The sequence below is a fragment of the Camponotus floridanus genome, unplaced genomic scaffold (assembly GCF_003227725.1).
Source record: "Camponotus floridanus strain SB8 unplaced genomic scaffold, Cflo_v7.5 scaffold50, whole genome shotgun sequence".
Taxonomy (NCBI): domain Eukaryota; kingdom Metazoa; phylum Arthropoda; class Insecta; order Hymenoptera; family Formicidae; genus Camponotus; species Camponotus floridanus.
This window is the reverse complement of record NW_020229659.1, coordinates 755,125-774,023: the sequence shown is the minus strand read 5'-3', so window position 1 is coordinate 774,023 and position 18,899 is coordinate 755,125. Positions and strand designations below refer to the sequence as shown.

The 18,899-nt window shown below is 33.1% G+C and overlaps 3 protein-coding genes across 3 annotated transcripts in view; all 3 read left to right on the top strand.

The window, feature by feature from the left end:
* The first annotated feature begins 292 nt into the window (after positions 1-292).
* On the top strand, positions 293-3,536 carry LOC105256803 (L-lactate dehydrogenase). The gene is made up of 5 exons (XM_011267038.3): positions 293-472; positions 1,595-1,732; positions 1,916-2,381; positions 2,600-2,841; positions 3,240-3,536. Exons 2-5 carry the CDS (start codon positions 1,607-1,609, stop codon positions 3,402-3,404), a joined length of 999 nt encoding a protein of 332 aa, XP_011265340.1. The 5' UTR covers positions 293-472; positions 1,595-1,606; the 3' UTR covers positions 3,405-3,536.
* Positions 3,537-4,617: 1,081 nt separating this feature from the next.
* On the top strand, positions 4,618-7,435 carry LOC105256807 (L-lactate dehydrogenase). The gene is made up of 8 exons (XM_011267043.2): positions 4,618-4,835; positions 5,334-5,460; positions 5,740-5,857; positions 6,090-6,263; positions 6,341-6,514; positions 6,617-6,734; positions 6,900-7,023; positions 7,265-7,435. The coding sequence occupies exons 1-8, from the start codon at positions 4,618-4,620 to the stop codon at positions 7,433-7,435; spliced, it is 1,224 nt and encodes a 407-aa protein (XP_011265345.2).
* Positions 7,436-9,271: 1,836 nt separating this feature from the next.
* LOC105256804 (bestrophin-3) overlaps positions 9,272-18,899 on the top strand; it is a 47,117-nt gene continuing 37,489 nt past the window's right edge. Inside the window, exon 1 of the mRNA XM_011267039.3 lies at positions 9,272-9,656. Coding sequence (XP_011265341.1) covers positions 9,586-9,656 — 71 coding nt within the window. The 5' untranslated portion in view covers positions 9,272-9,585. The remainder of the gene's footprint in view (positions 9,657-18,899) is intronic.

Genomic DNA, 18,899 nt, shown 5'->3' with positions numbered 1-18,899 from the left:
GTGGATTTTCGGAAGGTTCAAGAGAAGAAATTCATTTCGAACTGGATCGATGGTGAATATCACGTCACGTGCGTGATGCGTCATTTTACGCGTGCGCAATGTCACGTTTCTCTCTTCGAAATCGCAAAGTGCTACGTGCTCCGAAGCACCTTCTCGTCCACGCTTACTACAATACTTGAATCAGAATTCACGTCGCATTTTATTAAAGTCTCATGCAAAAAATTGCATACACATTTTGACAATTATTTTTAAATCTTAATATTTTTACAATTGCAATAAGTGTCAAAATTTCACATATTTCATCATGCTTGTCGCTCGCAGAAGGTATAAAAGGTGGGAGTAAGGTCACCTTAGTGAACCTACATCCCTGAATTGTCAGTCAGTGAAATAACGGCGTGCCGGCTGCAACGTGCTCAGTCTGTGTTCGACAGTGTTGAAGAATAGTGCTGCCGAAGAATACTTGTTATAAAAGGTTGGTAAAGATTCGTATTATTTGTAATTATTTTTGTTTGATTAATCGCAATGTCTGAAGTAGCTATTACAATATCTAATAATATTTAAAAAAATTATTTTGAAATAATTCTAAGATTCATAAATTTAAAATTGACTTTAATAAATTTATTTTACTAGATTTCATTTCACTTTACTGGTATTTTAAAATATTTCTAACATAAAATTTGTTTCCTTCACTTGATTAACTGCTCGCTATCAGCCAACGTTTATTATCTGCGATAAAAAATATATCTATAGTACATATTATACACATTTGTTACACCATATGCATGTAATCAGTGTGTTACAATTTATTGTTCTCTATTCTTCTATACAAAATGTTTAACGTCGTAAAACGAGTTTAATATAATATTGGTATGAGTCATTTATTGATTATATTTCGCTGGTCAAGTGTTATTGGCAATTTATAATCAATCTGCGAGGAAGAGATATATGTATGAATTGTAATTAAATTCCTATATGACCATTATCCGTACTTTTCGCTTTACAATTTACATATTTGTATCTAATTTAAAAGGAAATACCGGTATTTGAAAAACAGGTGCACGTTGATTATACTGCTACTGCCATCTGACAATCGAATGCATTATTTGTTGCATTCATTGCACGTGCAGTAAATAGCAAGAAATTGAAATTTCATGAAGCATTTTATAACCGCATCATTTGAAATGGCACTTGCCAACGCGACACTATTCCTTCTAAAAAAAGAAACAGATGCGCGTTAGAATCGATATTATTAACAGGGTTGATGACCTGAGCTCGATTTTAATTGAAGTAAGGATGAAGAAAGATGAAGAAAGGCGATAGCTATTAAAACGAAATTCTCTTAAATAATAGAGATCATCGCTTCTCATGGACATGCGCATCGTCAGTATTATACGACCTTTTGACCTTCACAGTAGCCTTTTTTAATATTGGCCGTCTTTATTAATATTGATTTTTTTTATCGTATATATTAACTTGAATTCAGCTTTTGATTAATAAATAAACAATATTAAATGTAATAAAATGTATTAAAATAATGATACATGCAAATTAAAATAACAAATTTTTATCAACATATTACATTATTTTTTTCCAGACTTTACAGAAAATGGCAACGTTAAAAGATCAACTTTTAACTACGGTGACGGAAAGTGTGCCAAATGGTAGAAACAAAATCACAGTCGTCGGTGTAGGTCAAGTTGGAATGGCCTGTGCTTTTAGCATCTTGACAAACGTAAATTAATATTAATAATCAATAATTAATTATATATGACATAATAGTTTTAATAAGTTATTATCTTTATTTTTGAGAATAATAAATACTATAATGTATGTAAAAGTATTACATTATTTCTACTTTTAATTGCAATCAAATATACGTAAAATTAAATCACTCAATGAATTATTACTGTTGCAGCACGTTTCAAGTGATGTAGTATTAATTGATGTGATGGTAGACAAGCTAAAAGGGGAGATGTTGGATTTGCAACATGGCAGTGCATTTATGAAAAATGCAAAAGTCAATGCCAGCACAGATTACGCTGCTACTGAAAATTCGAGTCTCTGTATTGTTACGGCAGGTGCCCGTCAGCGTGAAGGCGAAACCAGGTTGGATCTGGTTCAACGTAACACTGACATCTTCAAAGGCATCATTCCTCAGTTAGTCAAATATAGCCCGAACACGATTCTTTTGATCGTCTCCAACCCTGTGGATATTTTAACATACGTGGCATGGAAACTTTCCGGCTTGCCAAAAAATAAAGTCATTGGTAGCGGGACGAATCTGGATTCTGCCCGCTTTCGCTTTTTATTATCTCAAAGACTTAACGTCGCTCCTACATCCTGCCATGGTTGGATTATCGGAGAGCATGGTGACACCAGTGGTACGTGAAATACTCTTTTATAATATTTAATAATCTTTCGCAATTAATGAACAAAAAATTGTGACCAATCAAGTTGCCGGCTAAGCTATTTTAAATAATTTTAAAATAATTTAATATCATAAAATTTAATATCATTATAGTAGTCAAATTAATGTGTATACTTATAAAAATATTTATTTCTATATATTATAAGAGATATTTGCTTTTCTATTCATTAGTGCCTGTGTGGTCCGGAGTTAATGTTGCTGGAGTGCGTTTGCGTGATTTCGACGAGCACGTAGGTACCGATAAAGACAAAGAACATTGGAACGAGCTACATAAACAGGTAGTGGAAAGCGCATATGAAGTGATCAAGCTGAAGGGCTATACTTCTTGGGCTATTGGTCTCAGCGTATCGCATCTTGCTTCAGCAATATTAAGAAATTCCAATCAAGTGCATGCTGTATCCACGATGGTTACTGTAAGTCGACAACGTAGATTCCCACTAAATTAATTTACATTAACTTACATTTAATAATTTACATGTAATACTAATGAATAATCTCTCCTTAAAACTTATTTTCATATTTTATTAGGCATATTAATTATATAGAGCATATTTAATTAGAATATTTTCAATTATAACATTTCTTATTTGTGTTCTAATAACAATGACTGTAAATTATTTTATATTTTTGAAAGTTTTAACAATGGATTATAATATATTTATGAATTAATTATATATTAATTTTTTATTGTTTTATGTGCATTTTTATTTTAATATATTATTATTTTTTTCTTCTCTTTTATTAAAATGTAATATTAATTATTTTTACATATAAAACTGAGTTCTATGAAAATAATAATTAATAATTTTAGGGTTATCATGGAATTAAGGAGGAAGTATTCTTATCCTTACCTTGCACGTTGGGTGAAGATGGCGTCACGCATATTGTTCGGCAGAAGTTAACAGACGATGAACTTGCACTCTTACATAAATCTGCAGCGATGATGCACGAAGTGCAACAAGGCCTCAAATTTTAGACAAATATATTATCTTTATCTACGTATTTAAGTCATTTTATTTTTATGCTTTTTGTGTGTCTATTTACAATTTATGTGTACTTCAGATATTTCAACACAGTATTATGTCTACAAGTTTATTGAACTTTTGTATAAATGTTTTTAACTATATAATATCTATGTATATTCATGTATTATAAATAGTACATGAATATATATATTAAATAATATTGAAATATATATTAAATAGTTATATAATGACATATATGTGAAAAAGTGACATATGATAATGACATATATGTGAAAAAGTACATATGATAATGACATATATGTAAAAATATGAAATATTTTTACTAAATTTATTTCTTACTATTATAATTTATATTTATATTTGTGATAAAGATATCTCTCTACTATAATTTATTTCAATCTGATATTATTTTGTCTTAACATTATTACACATACACATACGATATTATTTACATTTTAAATTATTATACATCTGATAAATTATTCTTTTTAATTAATAATTTTTTAATTAACAGTTATTGATGTAATATTATAATAAAACGCACACAAACACGTATGCAGACAAGCAATACAAGTTTATTTATGTATGATTCAAATTTATAAAGTCGTATTGAATAATATTAATTTTTCACATTGTAATATGAGAATACATTATTCTCAAATTTTTAAGAAATATTTTATTTTTTACATTTTACACATGCACACATATTACATGTTTTGATCATTTTCATGTATGTTTTATTTAAATTGTACTATTTACTCTAATAGAATAAGGAATGTTTTTATTATGAATGTTTTGTGTGTTTATATGTACATGTGTGTATTAATATACAACTTGTGAAATTTGATTATTAATCTAATATGATAAATATTGTATAATGAGCCATTTTTAATATATTATACAAGTAATAAAGTATTTTTAAATAATTGAAAATAAGCTTTTTAAATAAGCTTTTTAAATAATTTATCAATTTAATGGATCACATATGTATTTTTTTCTTGAACGCCTGTAATATAAAATTTAAGTAACCATGGACGCGTTTAACAATTGGCGAATCGACATGATGGCGGAATGCCAAAGATGTTATGTCGTTCGATTATCAGTGTACTCTCTCCTCTCGAAAAAAAACGATTCTATGCGATGTGACGGGCGCGGGTGAAAACGATCGTGCGACGTTTGCAAAATCAGTGACTGACAGAAGCAATGGTTCTATCATCTATATTGTCAAAATCAACACTATCGATATGTTTGAAAAATCTTATCCGGGTGACATCAATAGCGGCAATAGACTCCATTAGAAGCCAATATACTCGTGCTTTACCGCCGACAGTTTTGACAAAAATCTTCGGAAGTAATAGAGGGAAACCTTTCGGGAAAGATGCGACTGCTGGTTCAGATTTACAGAGAGCAGTTAATTTCGTGTAAATATTTTCGTTATACCTAATGATTTTTATTTTAAATAAAATATAGATGGAATTAGATTTATTTTAAATTTAATTTAGCAATGAATTATTTTTTATTACACTTAATTCATTTAAAAATATTGAATTTAACTAATTATTATTGTTTTTTAAAATATTTCTCATGTTATAATATAATTATTTATATTATTTATATTTTGAAACAATTTTTTTCATTTTTTATATTTTTCTTCTTTACAAAATGAAGTTTTCACTTAAAAAGTACATGTTTAAAAAGTATAAGTTTTATAAATATGCGTTATGCTACTGCATAGGCTAAAATTGTTAGTTGCATTAAATTTATATTTCTAACATAAATCTCTAATGAGGAAGTTTTTCCAGAAAATCTGATGTAATTAGTTTTGAAATTATTGATAATTTGAAGAAATCTTTATAAATGATATTATGATGTAACATTTCGTCGGAATATTGAAGGAAAGCGAATTATTTGAATTTTAGTTCGCCATGCTTACGAGAAGAGCTCTTATGCAAGACCTCAGAACCAGTTAGAGACTGTTGTCATAAAGTCACTATTGTCGGTGCTGGTATGGTTGGCGTTGCTATTGCCAATTCGCTCCTCTTTCAAGTATTACAATCCTTTTCCTACCTATTCGAATTTTCTCCCTTAGCTATTTATATTACATTTATTTCTTTATTTTGTATTGAATTAAAAATTCATACAATTGAATATTTATTTGAAGAAGTATAACTTCTATTATTTAATTATATTTACATTAATGATGATATATCGTAGATAGCTTATTGTATGATTTAAACGAAGAATGGATAAATTAAAAGTCAATTTTTTAGAAATGTTTTATAAACTTTTACTATCATTTTTTATTCAATATCACTTTTTATTCAGCGAATTACTTCACATATTGCAATGGTAGACGCTTTTCCTAAAAAATTGGAAGGCGAAGGGATGGATTTTGTTCACAGTTCTATATTCATAGGAGATCCGAAGATCGAGTACGATACAGGTAATAGATTTATCACATATTTATTAATTACAAAAAATTGTAAATTTGTTTGTACATATGTAATATAATTAATTTTACATGTTTTGATTAATAATAATTTTATATTTTACAAAAATAAATTCACTTAGTTACAATTAATGTATTACAATAATTATTTTTCTTCATTTATATCTAATTATTTGTACTATAAAATTATATCATAGAGTTTATATTATAAGAATTCCTTTTCTAGATTTTTGTGTGACAAGTAATTCAAAAGTCGTAGCGCTTTGTGCTGGTGTACGACCGATAAAAGGCGAAAGTCGACTTGATTTGGTGCAAAGAAACACAGAAATATTGAAAAATATAATACCATCTCTAGTAAATTATAGCCCAAATGCGGTGTTCGTCATAATCAGTAATCCTGGTTAAAATCAATTTTTAAAAGTATTTTATTTTTATGTAAATTGCAATTGGACTAACGTAAATGATTTTTTTGCACAGTGGATATCTTGGCCTGGGTTACTTGGAAGCTGAGCGGACTTCCGGTCCATCAGGTAATTGGCAGCGGCACTCATCTGGACAGCGCAAGATTTCGCTATCTGATTGCTGATCGATTAGGAATAGCGCCAAGTTCGGTTCAAGGATTAATTATCGGTGAACACGGGGACAGTATGGGTAAATTTTGATCGATATCTGACATTTGACGCATATCTGACATTTGACGCAAATAAAAAGTGACACGTTACGCAATAAGCCCAATGTAACATATAACGCTAGTTCCGCTCTGGTCCGGAGTGAATGTCGCAGGAGTACAGTTCCGCGACATTATCCCAAATATCGGTCTGGAGACAGACGATGAAAGATGGCATGAAATAGTGAAAGAAGTTGTAAAATTGTGAGTCTTTAATCATTTTTTTATTCTTACTGGAGCTATATTGCTATTTTTGTTTCCAATCTCTCAATATTAAAAAAAAAATTATAGAGTTTAGATGCAATAATCTCAAGAATATTTTTATACTATGTTAAAGCAGTGTTTAGACAATATTTTTAATTTTTTTAGAGGTCCGATGGTGCGATGTTTAAAAGGATACTCAAATACGGCCATTGGACTTTCCGCAGTAGACATTATAATCGCAATATTACGCAATACGCAAGCGATTATACCAGTTTCAACTCTAGTGCAGGTATATATTAATATGTCACGTTGCTCTCATTCCAAAAATACTTTATTTATTGATGAAAAAATTGCTTTAATCTAATTCGATAAAATTAATTAAAAATCTCTTTCACACATTTTGCATAAATCTGGACATATTTGAACAAAATATAAACGAATGACATCTTTCAAAAGAAATTATTCTTGACTAAATATAAATTAATCGGAGATTGTAATATTTTTTACATGAGACATAATCATTCTTCTAGGGTCATCATGATGTACGCCACGAAATGTTCCTGTCGCTACCTTGCACGATTGGCGAAAATGGCATCACGAATATCATACGAATGCACATGACCGAATACGAGAAGAAACTGTTTCAAGTTTCAGCGAATGCCGTGTACGACATACAGAAAAAAATCAACATTAAAACTTGAGCGATGGTACACGCAGTGAGGTCGTGCAAATGCGTTTAATTTTCTGTGTAAAAAGTTTCGTTGAGTATAATAAATTATTACGTAGCTTGTCCTTTGTTCTGTCACCGCAAAACTCTTTGCCGCACAATCTTTTCCGACTCGTGCAGGGTCATCCGCGGTAACCGCGGAGATGCTCCGGTTGTTAATTTATGTAAATCAGGAAGAGGACTAATATCACAGTGGATTTTTTGAGTAAAGTCTCTTCAAAATTCCGCAGTAATTAGAGTCGACAGGTTTGCGGAACCTTCTCGCTAACAATCTTGAAGTGCTAAAATTGAAATCGAGGAATTAATGACGTAAGTGACCTATTTTGCGGCACTTAATAATATCTGGCGATGTTTTATTTATTTTTTATGACTCGAATCTCTCGCATTTTTTCCGAGTAAAGCTCTTCGGTGAATTCAAGTTTCCTGTTTTGGGGGTTTTCCTGTTACGTATGAAAATTATATTGATAATTCTGGGAGACGGTAAAAGTACACGTCATCTTGTATTCATATGTGAACGAGCGAAAGGTGACCGGTGGATGGTACCAGAAGGCCGCGATTACGCCGTAGGCTAGGCCACGGCAAGGTGAGAGAAGAGTGCGAAAACCGTATGCAAGATGGCGTTTTGCAGTGCTCGACCTGTGTAATATTCATCAGGAACACCTGCATCAGGAACACAGGACCGTAAAAGAGCCCGGTCTATCCTTGAAGGAATAAAGTATCGCGTTATGAGACAGATGCGCGTTACGAGTTACAAATGTATCGTGAAAATTATGTATACTGTAATTAGGTATCCTAATGATACAATTGAATACTTATAATGATGATGACACAAAGAAAAATGAGAAATACATTAGCATTAACGCGAAAGAGTAATGAAATGTAGAAACTTATTACGATATATGTGTAATATCGTCGTAGAGCGGCGGACTGTTCTCCTTTTACCCGCTACAAATCCACTTAAAAGACATGTCATCGATTTTGAAAGAGCAATTCTGCATAAACCGGCATGTCACAAGTGCTTGCGATAGAGTTACATAAATTCTCAGTTGACTCCGGACAACTACGTGACTAAGGGTTAATCTGGTATAATTTTGAAATTAATATCCAATTTACGAAATGGCGTACCGTTCAGTTAATATTTCTGAAATATAATAAACGTAGAGATGTGAAATTGTCATTCAACGTTTGTCCGCTAATTTATTATTTATAATATCATTTAAGATCATTCATCACATTGATACTTAATCTGACGTTAATCTTCTTCTTATTATTTTTATTTCTCGCAAATCGCGGAATCCTCGCGAAAGAAAAGATATTAATTTCACATGTTTAATATATTATTTGATTTATTTTTAATAGCTTTTTGACACTTTTAATTGAATTTTAATTTTATGTATTTATTTCTAAGATTGAAATATTGAAAAGGTAAATATTTGAAAGAATTGCACATGCAACTTTGAGGAATTAAAACTCTTAATTATTTATTCTTTACTTTTACATTTAACTTTTTTAAATTTAATGCAAATTCAAGATTTGCATAGGTGTGCCATTCTGAAATTATCTCATCAACAAATATATTTCCAAAATAATTTTGCAGAAACACAAAAGTATGTCTGAGCGTTTGGTTCCTTGCCTTTTGTCATCTGACCTAAACCCAACTCTAATTTAAACACTTGCTCCAAGCAGGTTCGACGCGAAATGGGTACCGCAAGTAACGTTCACATCCCTGGTGGAGGTCCCCAGGTGGAGGTGGCACACAGCCGGGCCCCGTTCTCCGTTGGTCTCGCCGCTCGTCCAGTGGAGCTCAGTCAGTAGACAGTCGATCTGTCAGCTGGTTTCGCTCATTCGCGTATTACAAGAGCTTCCTGATGGTAAGCCCGTAACGAGCGATCAGATAGATTCCCGGTGTCGATCTCCCGGTATATCTTCGAAGAGATCCTCGAACTGATCAGATCGATCGGAGATAATACCGGCGGCTCGGCCGCATGTGCGCGAGTGTGCAGCATCTCCACCGGAAACACCAACGGTGCGAGGGACCAAGTCATCCGTAGAAACGGCAACGAGGGAGGAAGAAGAGGGTAGCGACTCAGGAAGGAGAGGTGCGCGCGCGCGGTCAGACAGGAAATGACTATATCGTACGCGAGCGAAGTGCCGAACGGCTCCAGCTTTGGCTGCTTCTGGAGGATTCTGATCAAGTGAGTCTCTCTCTCTTTCAATCCGCTGTTTTCTCGTTACCGTTTTTAATGTTAGCTCGCTTCAATATGCTGAGTACGTTGCATATAAATTATGCTGCATACATTTAGATACGATTTCTTGCGGTCTACGTCAAACGTAGACCCTGGGCTGTCAAGTTCTACCAGGCGGCTGACAGGTAGAACTGGTAATAGACGAGTGGAGTTTTGGGAAAAATTATTTTTCCGAGAGCTTCAGCATCAAATGCAGACACGTTGTGTCTCCTTTTTCTAGCAGTATCCTATTTATAACTTAGTTAAATTTCAAGAATATTGATACTTTATTTGCTGCAAATTACTTTCAAATTTTTTGCCAATTATAATTACTTAGAAAAGAAGAGAGAGACCTACTTTTACTTTCGCCAAGTTGCATAAATTGTAGTGATAGTATTTTTAACTGAAACTCGAACATGTGACCGGCTGTCGGCGTCGCGATTACGCGATCATTGCAAAACATAACAGTTTCGTGATATGAATTTGTCAAAGGACATCAGAAGGTATTGGAGAATTAAAATTTCGCGGTGTATTTTTGATACACAATGGTCCATGAAATTGGATTGCGCTTCTGAACATCTATATTGTCAGTACGCTATGTAAGAAATTGCGCTATTGCGGCTGACCGTTGTGCAACTTTTAACTTTCGACTCAATGTGCTGCGCTTTCAATATATTACAGCTAAATTACATCGAAAGAGGAAAGAATTTTTGCTCAAATTCTTGAGCAAAAATTTAGCAAGTAATCGTGCTGAGAGATAGGAAGACTGGTCACACATTAGCTATACCATCGTTCAGATGTTAGTGAGAATTGTCCAATAGGCTCAGGCGAATTAATTAGTCGCGTGTTTCGAAACTCTAGTCAATAAATTAGCATCGTAAGATAGCAAAAGCTGATCTCCGGAAGCGTCCCAAATTTTTTCAACTGTACAGAAAACGCGACTCGCACAAATCACAGTAGCGAAGCACGTAAAACCCGCTAGCACAGAAATGGTATTCGGTCAATGCTTGCTCGCACGCGTTTTAAAGAAATAAGGTCGTCGATACATCGATTTTAAACGTAACGGCGCATACGGTCGTTATGTGCTTGGAATATCGCTGCTAAAAATTGCACTACTACACGACGATTTACGCGCGTTATTTCCTATGCCATGGATAACAATAATGTTTATGATAATGGAATTGACTTAATAATATGGAGGTGGACGTATTTGAACCTCGTATGCATCTGTCAACGTATCGTATATTAGTGAATACAGTGATTTCAGAATTTATTGAGACTGTTTTTCTGAATGATTAGGCATAAATGAAACATATGTGATATCTTGCTCCATTATTTTTTATTTCTAGAAGAATATAATGAGGATTTTTAATGATATATATTAGAAATATTTCCGTAATAAAATATCTTCGCTAATAATATATGTACATCTTGTGAAAAATTGCCTGTTGATAACAATAAGAAATATAATTTAATTAATGATAATTAATTATTAATCGCGTTAAAGTAAGGTTTAAGTGTTTTCCAGGTGCATATAATGTTTCTTAATACATTTTATGAAAAAAACTTGTATTTTATCTATAAAGTGACCGAGAATCACAATAATCTGTTTTGGTAAGATTTCAGAAATGTACGTAAATGAATTTTTGATTCAAAACACGTTATCTTCATTTTAATTGTGGGATTATTTCATGCTTAGTGGAATTATTTCATAGTTCAAAATTTTACTATTAAAAAGTTGTTCGTCATTAAATCATTATATAATCGTTCTTGTCGGTGACATCAATGCTTGTTGAGAACGTTTCTACGCGATTCGGTGCCAGAGATTACACGTCAAATTAAACGTTATGTAACGTGAAATTTTTATGAAATATAATGTAGATATGAGAGTAATGTGCTTGTAACGTCCCCAGAGATATTTGAATATAAAAACTGGCTGCTGAAAAATTTCCGAGAGCGACGAAGAGAATCACTTGATTAAATAGAATTCGTTCGACACGATACGGCAATAACTGCTCGTTACGTACAGCCATTTCTCGAATAATAATCGCGAAATACGAACTTACCTTGCTCGCTGAAATAATAAACAAAAGAACAAAGAAGGAAAGTGTAAAAAAAAGTTACACCGTTTTTTGAAATATCAAAACATTACACATACTTCTCTTTGCAACACATACAATTGTCGCTCCTGTTGATAACAATCGAAGAAACCAGAAAACGGATGTGTTAATTGTGTTTGAAGCCGTTCGCATGACATTAATTATTATCGATGTTATGAATGACTCGCGGAGAAACATGTATGTATATAAGTTTACTAATATAAATAAAATATTTTTCATATTGAAATATTTTTTATATTATTTAATATTTAATATATTTAATATTTAATATTTAATATATTATTCAAAATATTTTTCTCTCGATATTATCGAATATAAATACATGCGAAATTATTTTCACCATCGAAGAAGACAGGAAAAAGATAATAGATATCAAAAAAATTTTCTTCCTCTTTTCTTCGATAAAAACTTCTATATAATTATATGGAAAGGATAAAATCGATCAAGAAAAAAGTTGTTTACGCATAAAAGACACTTCTTTTTCTCCGCATATGTTACATTATATAAAGCTCATAAAAATTACATATGTTTAATAAAGCTATTATCCATTTAAATGTAATAGTTCTTTTCTAATATTTATCTAATACTACGCACTTTGTACTTATTCGCAAAAATGCATCTAGTGCTATGATCTTAGATCCCTACAATTCACGATGTCCTTGTCAAAGCCCGTTTGTTGACATTTCTACGACCTTTATACATTGCGTTCATGGATAGATGGTCTCAGTTTCTCTCCAAGCGTCTCGGTGGAAACGGCCTTAACGGCTTTCACGTAAGATCTCGCTTTCCTATGCGCGTTATACCACAACACTATACAGTAGTTAAAGGAAAGACGACAGCGGTTGGTCTATAAATACACCAGAATGTCCAGGAATAGAAAATGTTTCGCGATAGCGTGCAAACGAGAACGCGAATACCCCATCAGATGATTCTCCACTCGATTGTAATTAGCTATAATTTGCGGAGAAAGGAATTTTTGATAATTTCTAATCGAATATCGAATTATTTCAATTCTGAAAGTATTGAATAATGATCGTTCATCGAAAAGAATCATTCAAAAAGAAAAAATAACTTATAGCTATTCTATTTATAGCAGGGTAGAGCTGCTCATACCGGGGAATTCTACTTCTGTAACATTTCATTCCCAGAGTTTTGCTCCTTTAGATGCAGCGAGCATGCGAAGCACTCCTTTTTCTCGTTCGCGTCTTCCGCGGTGACCCATACCAGCTTTCTTATCCGCCTACCGGTGCTACTGGCAAAAGCAAACAGCACAATCCGCGATCTATAAATATCCAAGAGAGTCTCCGGAACATTCTATAAATACATAGCCAATATCCAGGAATAGAAAATGATCTTACCTGCTTTTCCAGTACGCTGATAGCGATCACGCGGGCGAATTCTCTCACGTAGAGTAGATCTGTTACGAGGCTGCGATTTCTGTCGCGCGAAGAAGACCATGCCCCATACGTGCATGGCTAAGGGCCAACTCTCTCGACTTCCTCCAGAGACTAAATTCTCGAATCGAATCATTCCATCATTATTCTCGTGATATTTCTCTACCACTTATTTATATTCAATTCTTATTTATATTCATTAGTTATATTCAACTGCCTGACTGGAAATCTTTGTATGTAAAGTGCGCGAAAAAAAAGAAAATATTTTTGCGAATGTAGCTCTGTCTGTCATTTACTAGGAATTGAATATCCGGAATGTAAGAAACGTGTCGTGACATTAGCGATGCAGCATGAAAGCGAAACGATAGCCTAAAGTATTTTTATGGCTCATGATTATCGTCCGAAGCATGACGTTTGTTGCAACAAGTGCCTGCATGTACGGTATTACAGCTGGCTCGATCACGCGCGCGAAATACTCGTAGCGCATGAACGGAACAATCCTGGCAGGCGAATCGCACGCGTGAAAGCAAGAACGGTTTCACGTTGCGCGAAGCTGAACGTTTAACCGCTCGCGTGTCTATCGTTATGGATTTGCAGAAGATGAACGGCAAATCAAACGACGTCGAATCGATACATGGGCAAAACAATGTTGCCTTTGAACGGCATATGCAGACGATGCGCGAAGGCCAGTCTGCGCGGGCAAAATTTGTGCAGATGTTTGCAGAATTACAAGCAGCTCGTTGTGAAATGAAAAAGCGCATGTCGCTAAACGATAGGCCAATCACGAAGAATGTCACGCACTTTATGTAGGACGTGAAATAAGACACTCATGGATGTTGAAAATGTTCTGGAATAAGGAAAATGGATGTATGGAATTACCAGGTTATTGAAATGATCGTAAAAAATGAGGAAGGAGAAGGCATAATTATTCGGAACTGAGCATTTTTGTCGTAAAGATTGTTTAAATATATTGTAAACATAGAATTTATAATATCATATTTATAATAATATCATTATTTTCGATCAAAACATTCTTTATTACATGTAGTAAGAAAAAGATAATAATATAAAAGATCAATTTAATATGTTGTAGGATGTATCGAATTGATATGATTGAATGTAAATTTTGATAAAATACATTTATGTATTTTATAATATATATTATTGCTATTAATATAATCTCTTAAATTTTACAAAATACACTTTTAGTGTATATGTCATTAACAAAATTACATTTATAGCATTACTCAATATTACATTATTATTCGAATGTCGTGCATATATAATTTAATTATACAGAAGTGATTAAATGAGTCTTTCATATGTATTCATTATTATCATTAATTAAGAAATCTATTAAGAAATTATCTTTAAAATTGAAATTTATTTTTCTTGCAAAATAATGTAATTAGTAAAGCATGAAAATTGAAGCAGCATAATTTTGATTAAAAAAAAAAAAGATTATAAATAAATTATATCTCGCGGAAATTATCTCTCGTAGGAACTTGTATTTGGAAATAAATAAACTGTGAATTTGATGCGGAGAGCCAGGTAATTTATCTTACGTTGGACGACTTCAGGGACGGAAATACCTGTCTTTTGCCTCAGTGAAAGGAACATCGAAATTGCGTTACGTTCTTTTAATATTATGATGTTCGATAAAAATTGTTCAGGAGTTTGAACCATGACTCATGCTTTGTCATCTAAAGTCGCTTGTGTCACGTCATATTATAATGTTCGCGTCATATTATAATAATCCAGCCATATTACCTGAGGCTAAAGATAATCATATGAATTTCTACGTCACAGTACAGCTGTTGCTTATTATATTTTGCTCGCTATTTCTTTTAAAAATACAGCGATCGCTTTTATTTTGCGCTTATATTTACTTTATTTTCGTCTAGATTCTCCATTTCCCACGTTAGCAGATTCCTATTCTAACCATTACTCTCTTTTTTTGAAAGCCTTCTTTTTTTTTATTTCTTTATTCTTTTATTTTATTACTTTCTCTTACGTGTTCGGGAAATTTTCTTAGATTCTACGTGTTTTTTCGTCACTCATTTTTACCTGCCATTTTTCTTCAATTCCTCAGACCAATAAAATTTATCTCTCTCGGCTCCTTTCGAGCGCTTTCTGCGGTTTATCCATCATCCGAAAGACCACATCGATTAGTCACGTTCGAGCTCGCGACAGATAAGTCATATCGCGCTCGTTTTTGCGCTTCTCTCGCGCGCTCGTCATCGCCGGTTTGCGACACGGACGAATGACAATGAGAGGACGAGCGAGAGGTGACGGTGGCCGGTAAACGTATCGTTGCATGCTGTACTTCGATCGCATGACATACATTTCGCTTACCTCGCTCGTCTTTCGTCGACCTGTCGCTCGCATAAGAGTGCGCGCACTTTTCACAAACGGCACGAGACGACAGATCGAGTCGGGTGCACGATGCTACACATCGAATCACCTAGACACCCGACCTGACCCAGTGTCTCTGCCATCGGCACCATCTCTAGGATGTGCAAAATCTCGGGCTGGTGATTACATCAGTTCGCAAAAGCTCTGTGTATGTGTGTGTGTGTGTGCATGTTGAAGAATTAACTAAATTCAAAAATTAAATCTCCTTATCATAGGGATGAAAGTATAATTTATAAAAAGTTACAGGTCGCAGGACGATGAGAAATATTTGCTTAACTGTGTAGTTAATATTGGCAGATAAATATTCAAGAACTTACGATTTGTATTAAAAGTATAGAAGTACAGTTTTATTATTTGCACAGGTATTTTAATAGAAGTGTGTGCAACTAAGATAGGACATCGCTCTGTAAACAGTATAATCGATTTCATAGGAATATGCGTAACTAATAAGAGCGCCTTGGGGCAAGACTCGTCTGGATGTACTCCAAATGCGTCATGGCTGACACACGGTGGCTTTATTCACTTAGCAGCCGCGTTGAAAGGATTCGAAACGGCGCGTCACTTGCTACAATGAATGCGATAATACACTTTAAATATATTATTTATAATTGTCACCATAATGTGCAGAAATTTGTACGAAGTTATGAATTTATCGAATAAGGATATTAATTATTGTGTTTAATCTTCAATTTATAATCTAAAATTTCACGTTAGATTGATTGATAGGGATCAATGTTAAAAGAATTATTCTTCTCAATGCAATTATTTCTTTCCGGAATGCAAATTATGTATGCTATATTTCCCAGTATTGAATAAGATTTATTTCCTTTATTTTTTAATTAAAAATGTAATCTTAGTCTTTGATCTTAATTTGGCATTAATCATTGTGTTTGATTTCCATTTTACTCTAAGACTTCAACTTAATATTGAAACGAAACAATATCAAAAGAATTATTCTTTTCAATGTATTTTTTTTTTCAAAATGCAAATTATATATGCAACTGTATCTTCGAATATTGAATATGATTAATTTTCTTTATTTTTAATTAAAAATTTGAATATTACAGTTTATGAGATGGATTTTATCATATTATCATTATATTATATTTCGACTTGCATTTAAAAATTTAGCATTGGCACGAATTATTTCCTCGTAAAATATCTTCCCTTGCACTCGAGGGCAAAGGAACTTATTCTCTCTTCCGTGAAGTCTCGTCGAAAATTTCCATTGGTCCTTGATCGATCCGGCAAATATCCGTACGTGAGTTAAACGGCATATCACAAGGACGTTTATCATTCCCTCGCAAGAAACAATGATGAAGCAGACGTTTCGTTCCACGGCTGATTGACGCATGTCACGCACATTCGATTTCACTCAATTTCTAATTAAGATGTAAACCAACTGCGCGCATAACTTTCCCAGTTTTTTCCAGGCAATATCGAGAAGCGTCCTTTCTGATATATCGATCGAGGTACACATAATATTTCGAATTTCAACTCGGTATGATATTAATCTTTCGATTGAACGCATTAACTGGATTTCCGCGGAAGTATTGCTCTCGAGGAAAAGTCCTAGAAATCTGGCGAAGAGAGGACGAACGAGGAGCATCACGCCGTGAAGCGTGACCGGCGTTAGTTATGCAACGTTTTGCTGCCTTGCGTCCTTGTTGCCCGCATTGGTATTATCTTGCTTAGAGCGAGGAATCAATTACAATTTGTTGCCTTGATGGTATCTTTTCGAAAGGTGAAGGAGAGAGAGAGGGAGACCGCTTGGCAATCCCGGTCAATCAGTATGCCGTCGTTGTTTTTGGAAAGAGCCGCGAAATTTTCATTCGATCGGCAGGAACAAGAGACCAAGGTGTGAAAAATTATCAGCGTGATTTATTTGCTGGCACAGTTTAACCGCAGATGCATTTATCATTCGCGAAATTTTCAGAGTTATTCTGCAACGGCTATTAAAATCGTATGTTATGCAAGATATAGTACTAGCCCATAAATTAACACTCCATAAATGTTTGTCGAGAATTTGTTTGTTGTCGTTGTAATTGTTGTAGCTTTAAGATTTTTAGATATATGGATGATAACTTGCTTCGATAAATTTCATCATCAGAATTCTCACGTTAATATTTTCCAATGAGAGTTTTAAAATTGTATAAATTGGGGAAATTTTATATCTGACAAATTTGAGCGTATCTTAAGTTCTAACACATTATCAAATTAAATTATAATTAAAAGAGAATTATCACTGTATCAGAATGACTGAATCTTCTGTTAATTCATAATTGGAAGAGTATTTTAGTTATAATTGCATTGTTTTGCTCCACAAATTTGTTTTGGTTCTGTTTTAATCTTAATTTAAGTTCTCTCATTAGCTATTTATAAATTAGAATATGTTATTTCTGAATAGAAATTCATGTTTGATCAAATGATCGAATTTATTATATGTCTTTAAACTCGCCTTCGTGTCGCTTAATGATACGTAAAAAGGCGAAACAGGTGTTTGGCGCGGCTTGAACTGATAACGCAACACAAGGGACACGCAACAGCGTGCTTACCGTCTACGCATAACCGCGCTTCTCTCGAGACTTAAGATACAAGGCTGTTCGTAACTATGTCACTGTCAATCAGACTCATCGGTATGTATAACGTTCACCAAACGCAGTCGTGTGTTATGCCAGGATACTAATTATTTTCATGGCCCGAGATCGGAAAAAAGACCTTACTATGTCATTACTAGAATCGATTATCAATTAATCGTTAGCCATCAATAAATATTTGTCTATGATTTTCGTATTTTTTTTCGATAAAATTATTACTTTCCAATAAGAGATATGCTTTTAAGCAATAAAGATTATTATTTTGCAGTTATATTTCAAGATTATTCTGTCTCTTTGCGAAGGATTGTCGATCTTTGATTACGAAACCTGGTACATCATAATGACATGTAAATGAAATTATGAATTTAAAATAATAAGAACCTATTGGTTTAACATTGGATAAGTATTCTCCCATAAAAGCTTTCAATAATTATGGATTTAAGATTATAATAATTGTTTTTTAATAATAATATATTTTATTAAAGACAATTTTAACAGTCACATGTGTTATATAAATCTGTGCGCAAGTCATTGGATTAAGATAAGTTAATTAAATCATAAAATTTAGCACTAAAATTTATTAATTAAGTCATCAGATTAACCATTCGTAATATTTAATTAAATATATACTTACATCTGATATGCATAATAGTATATGTAAACTTACAAATTAAATATTTTGCTTCA

Coding starts and splice junctions, on each gene's coding strand:
- LOC105256807 (XM_011267043.2), top strand. CDS start 4,618: ATGGTTCTATCATCTATATTGTCAAAATCAACACTATCGATATGTTTG. Junction 5,461..5,739: donor CCAATTCGCTCCTCTTTCAA/GTATTACAATCC, acceptor CTTTTTATTCAG/CGAATTACTTCACATATTGC. Junction 6,735..6,899: donor GTGAAAGAAGTTGTAAAATT/GTGAGTCTTTAA, acceptor TAATTTTTTTAG/AGGTCCGATGGTGCGATGTT.
- LOC105256803 (XM_011267038.3), top strand. CDS start 1,607: ATGGCAACGTTAAAAGATCAACTTTTAACTACGGTGACGGAAAGTGTG. Junction 1,733..1,915: donor CTTTTAGCATCTTGACAAAC/GTAAATTAATAT, acceptor TTACTGTTGCAG/CACGTTTCAAGTGATGTAGT. Junction 2,842..3,239: donor CTGTATCCACGATGGTTACT/GTAAGTCGACAA, acceptor TAATAATTTTAG/GGTTATCATGGAATTAAGGA.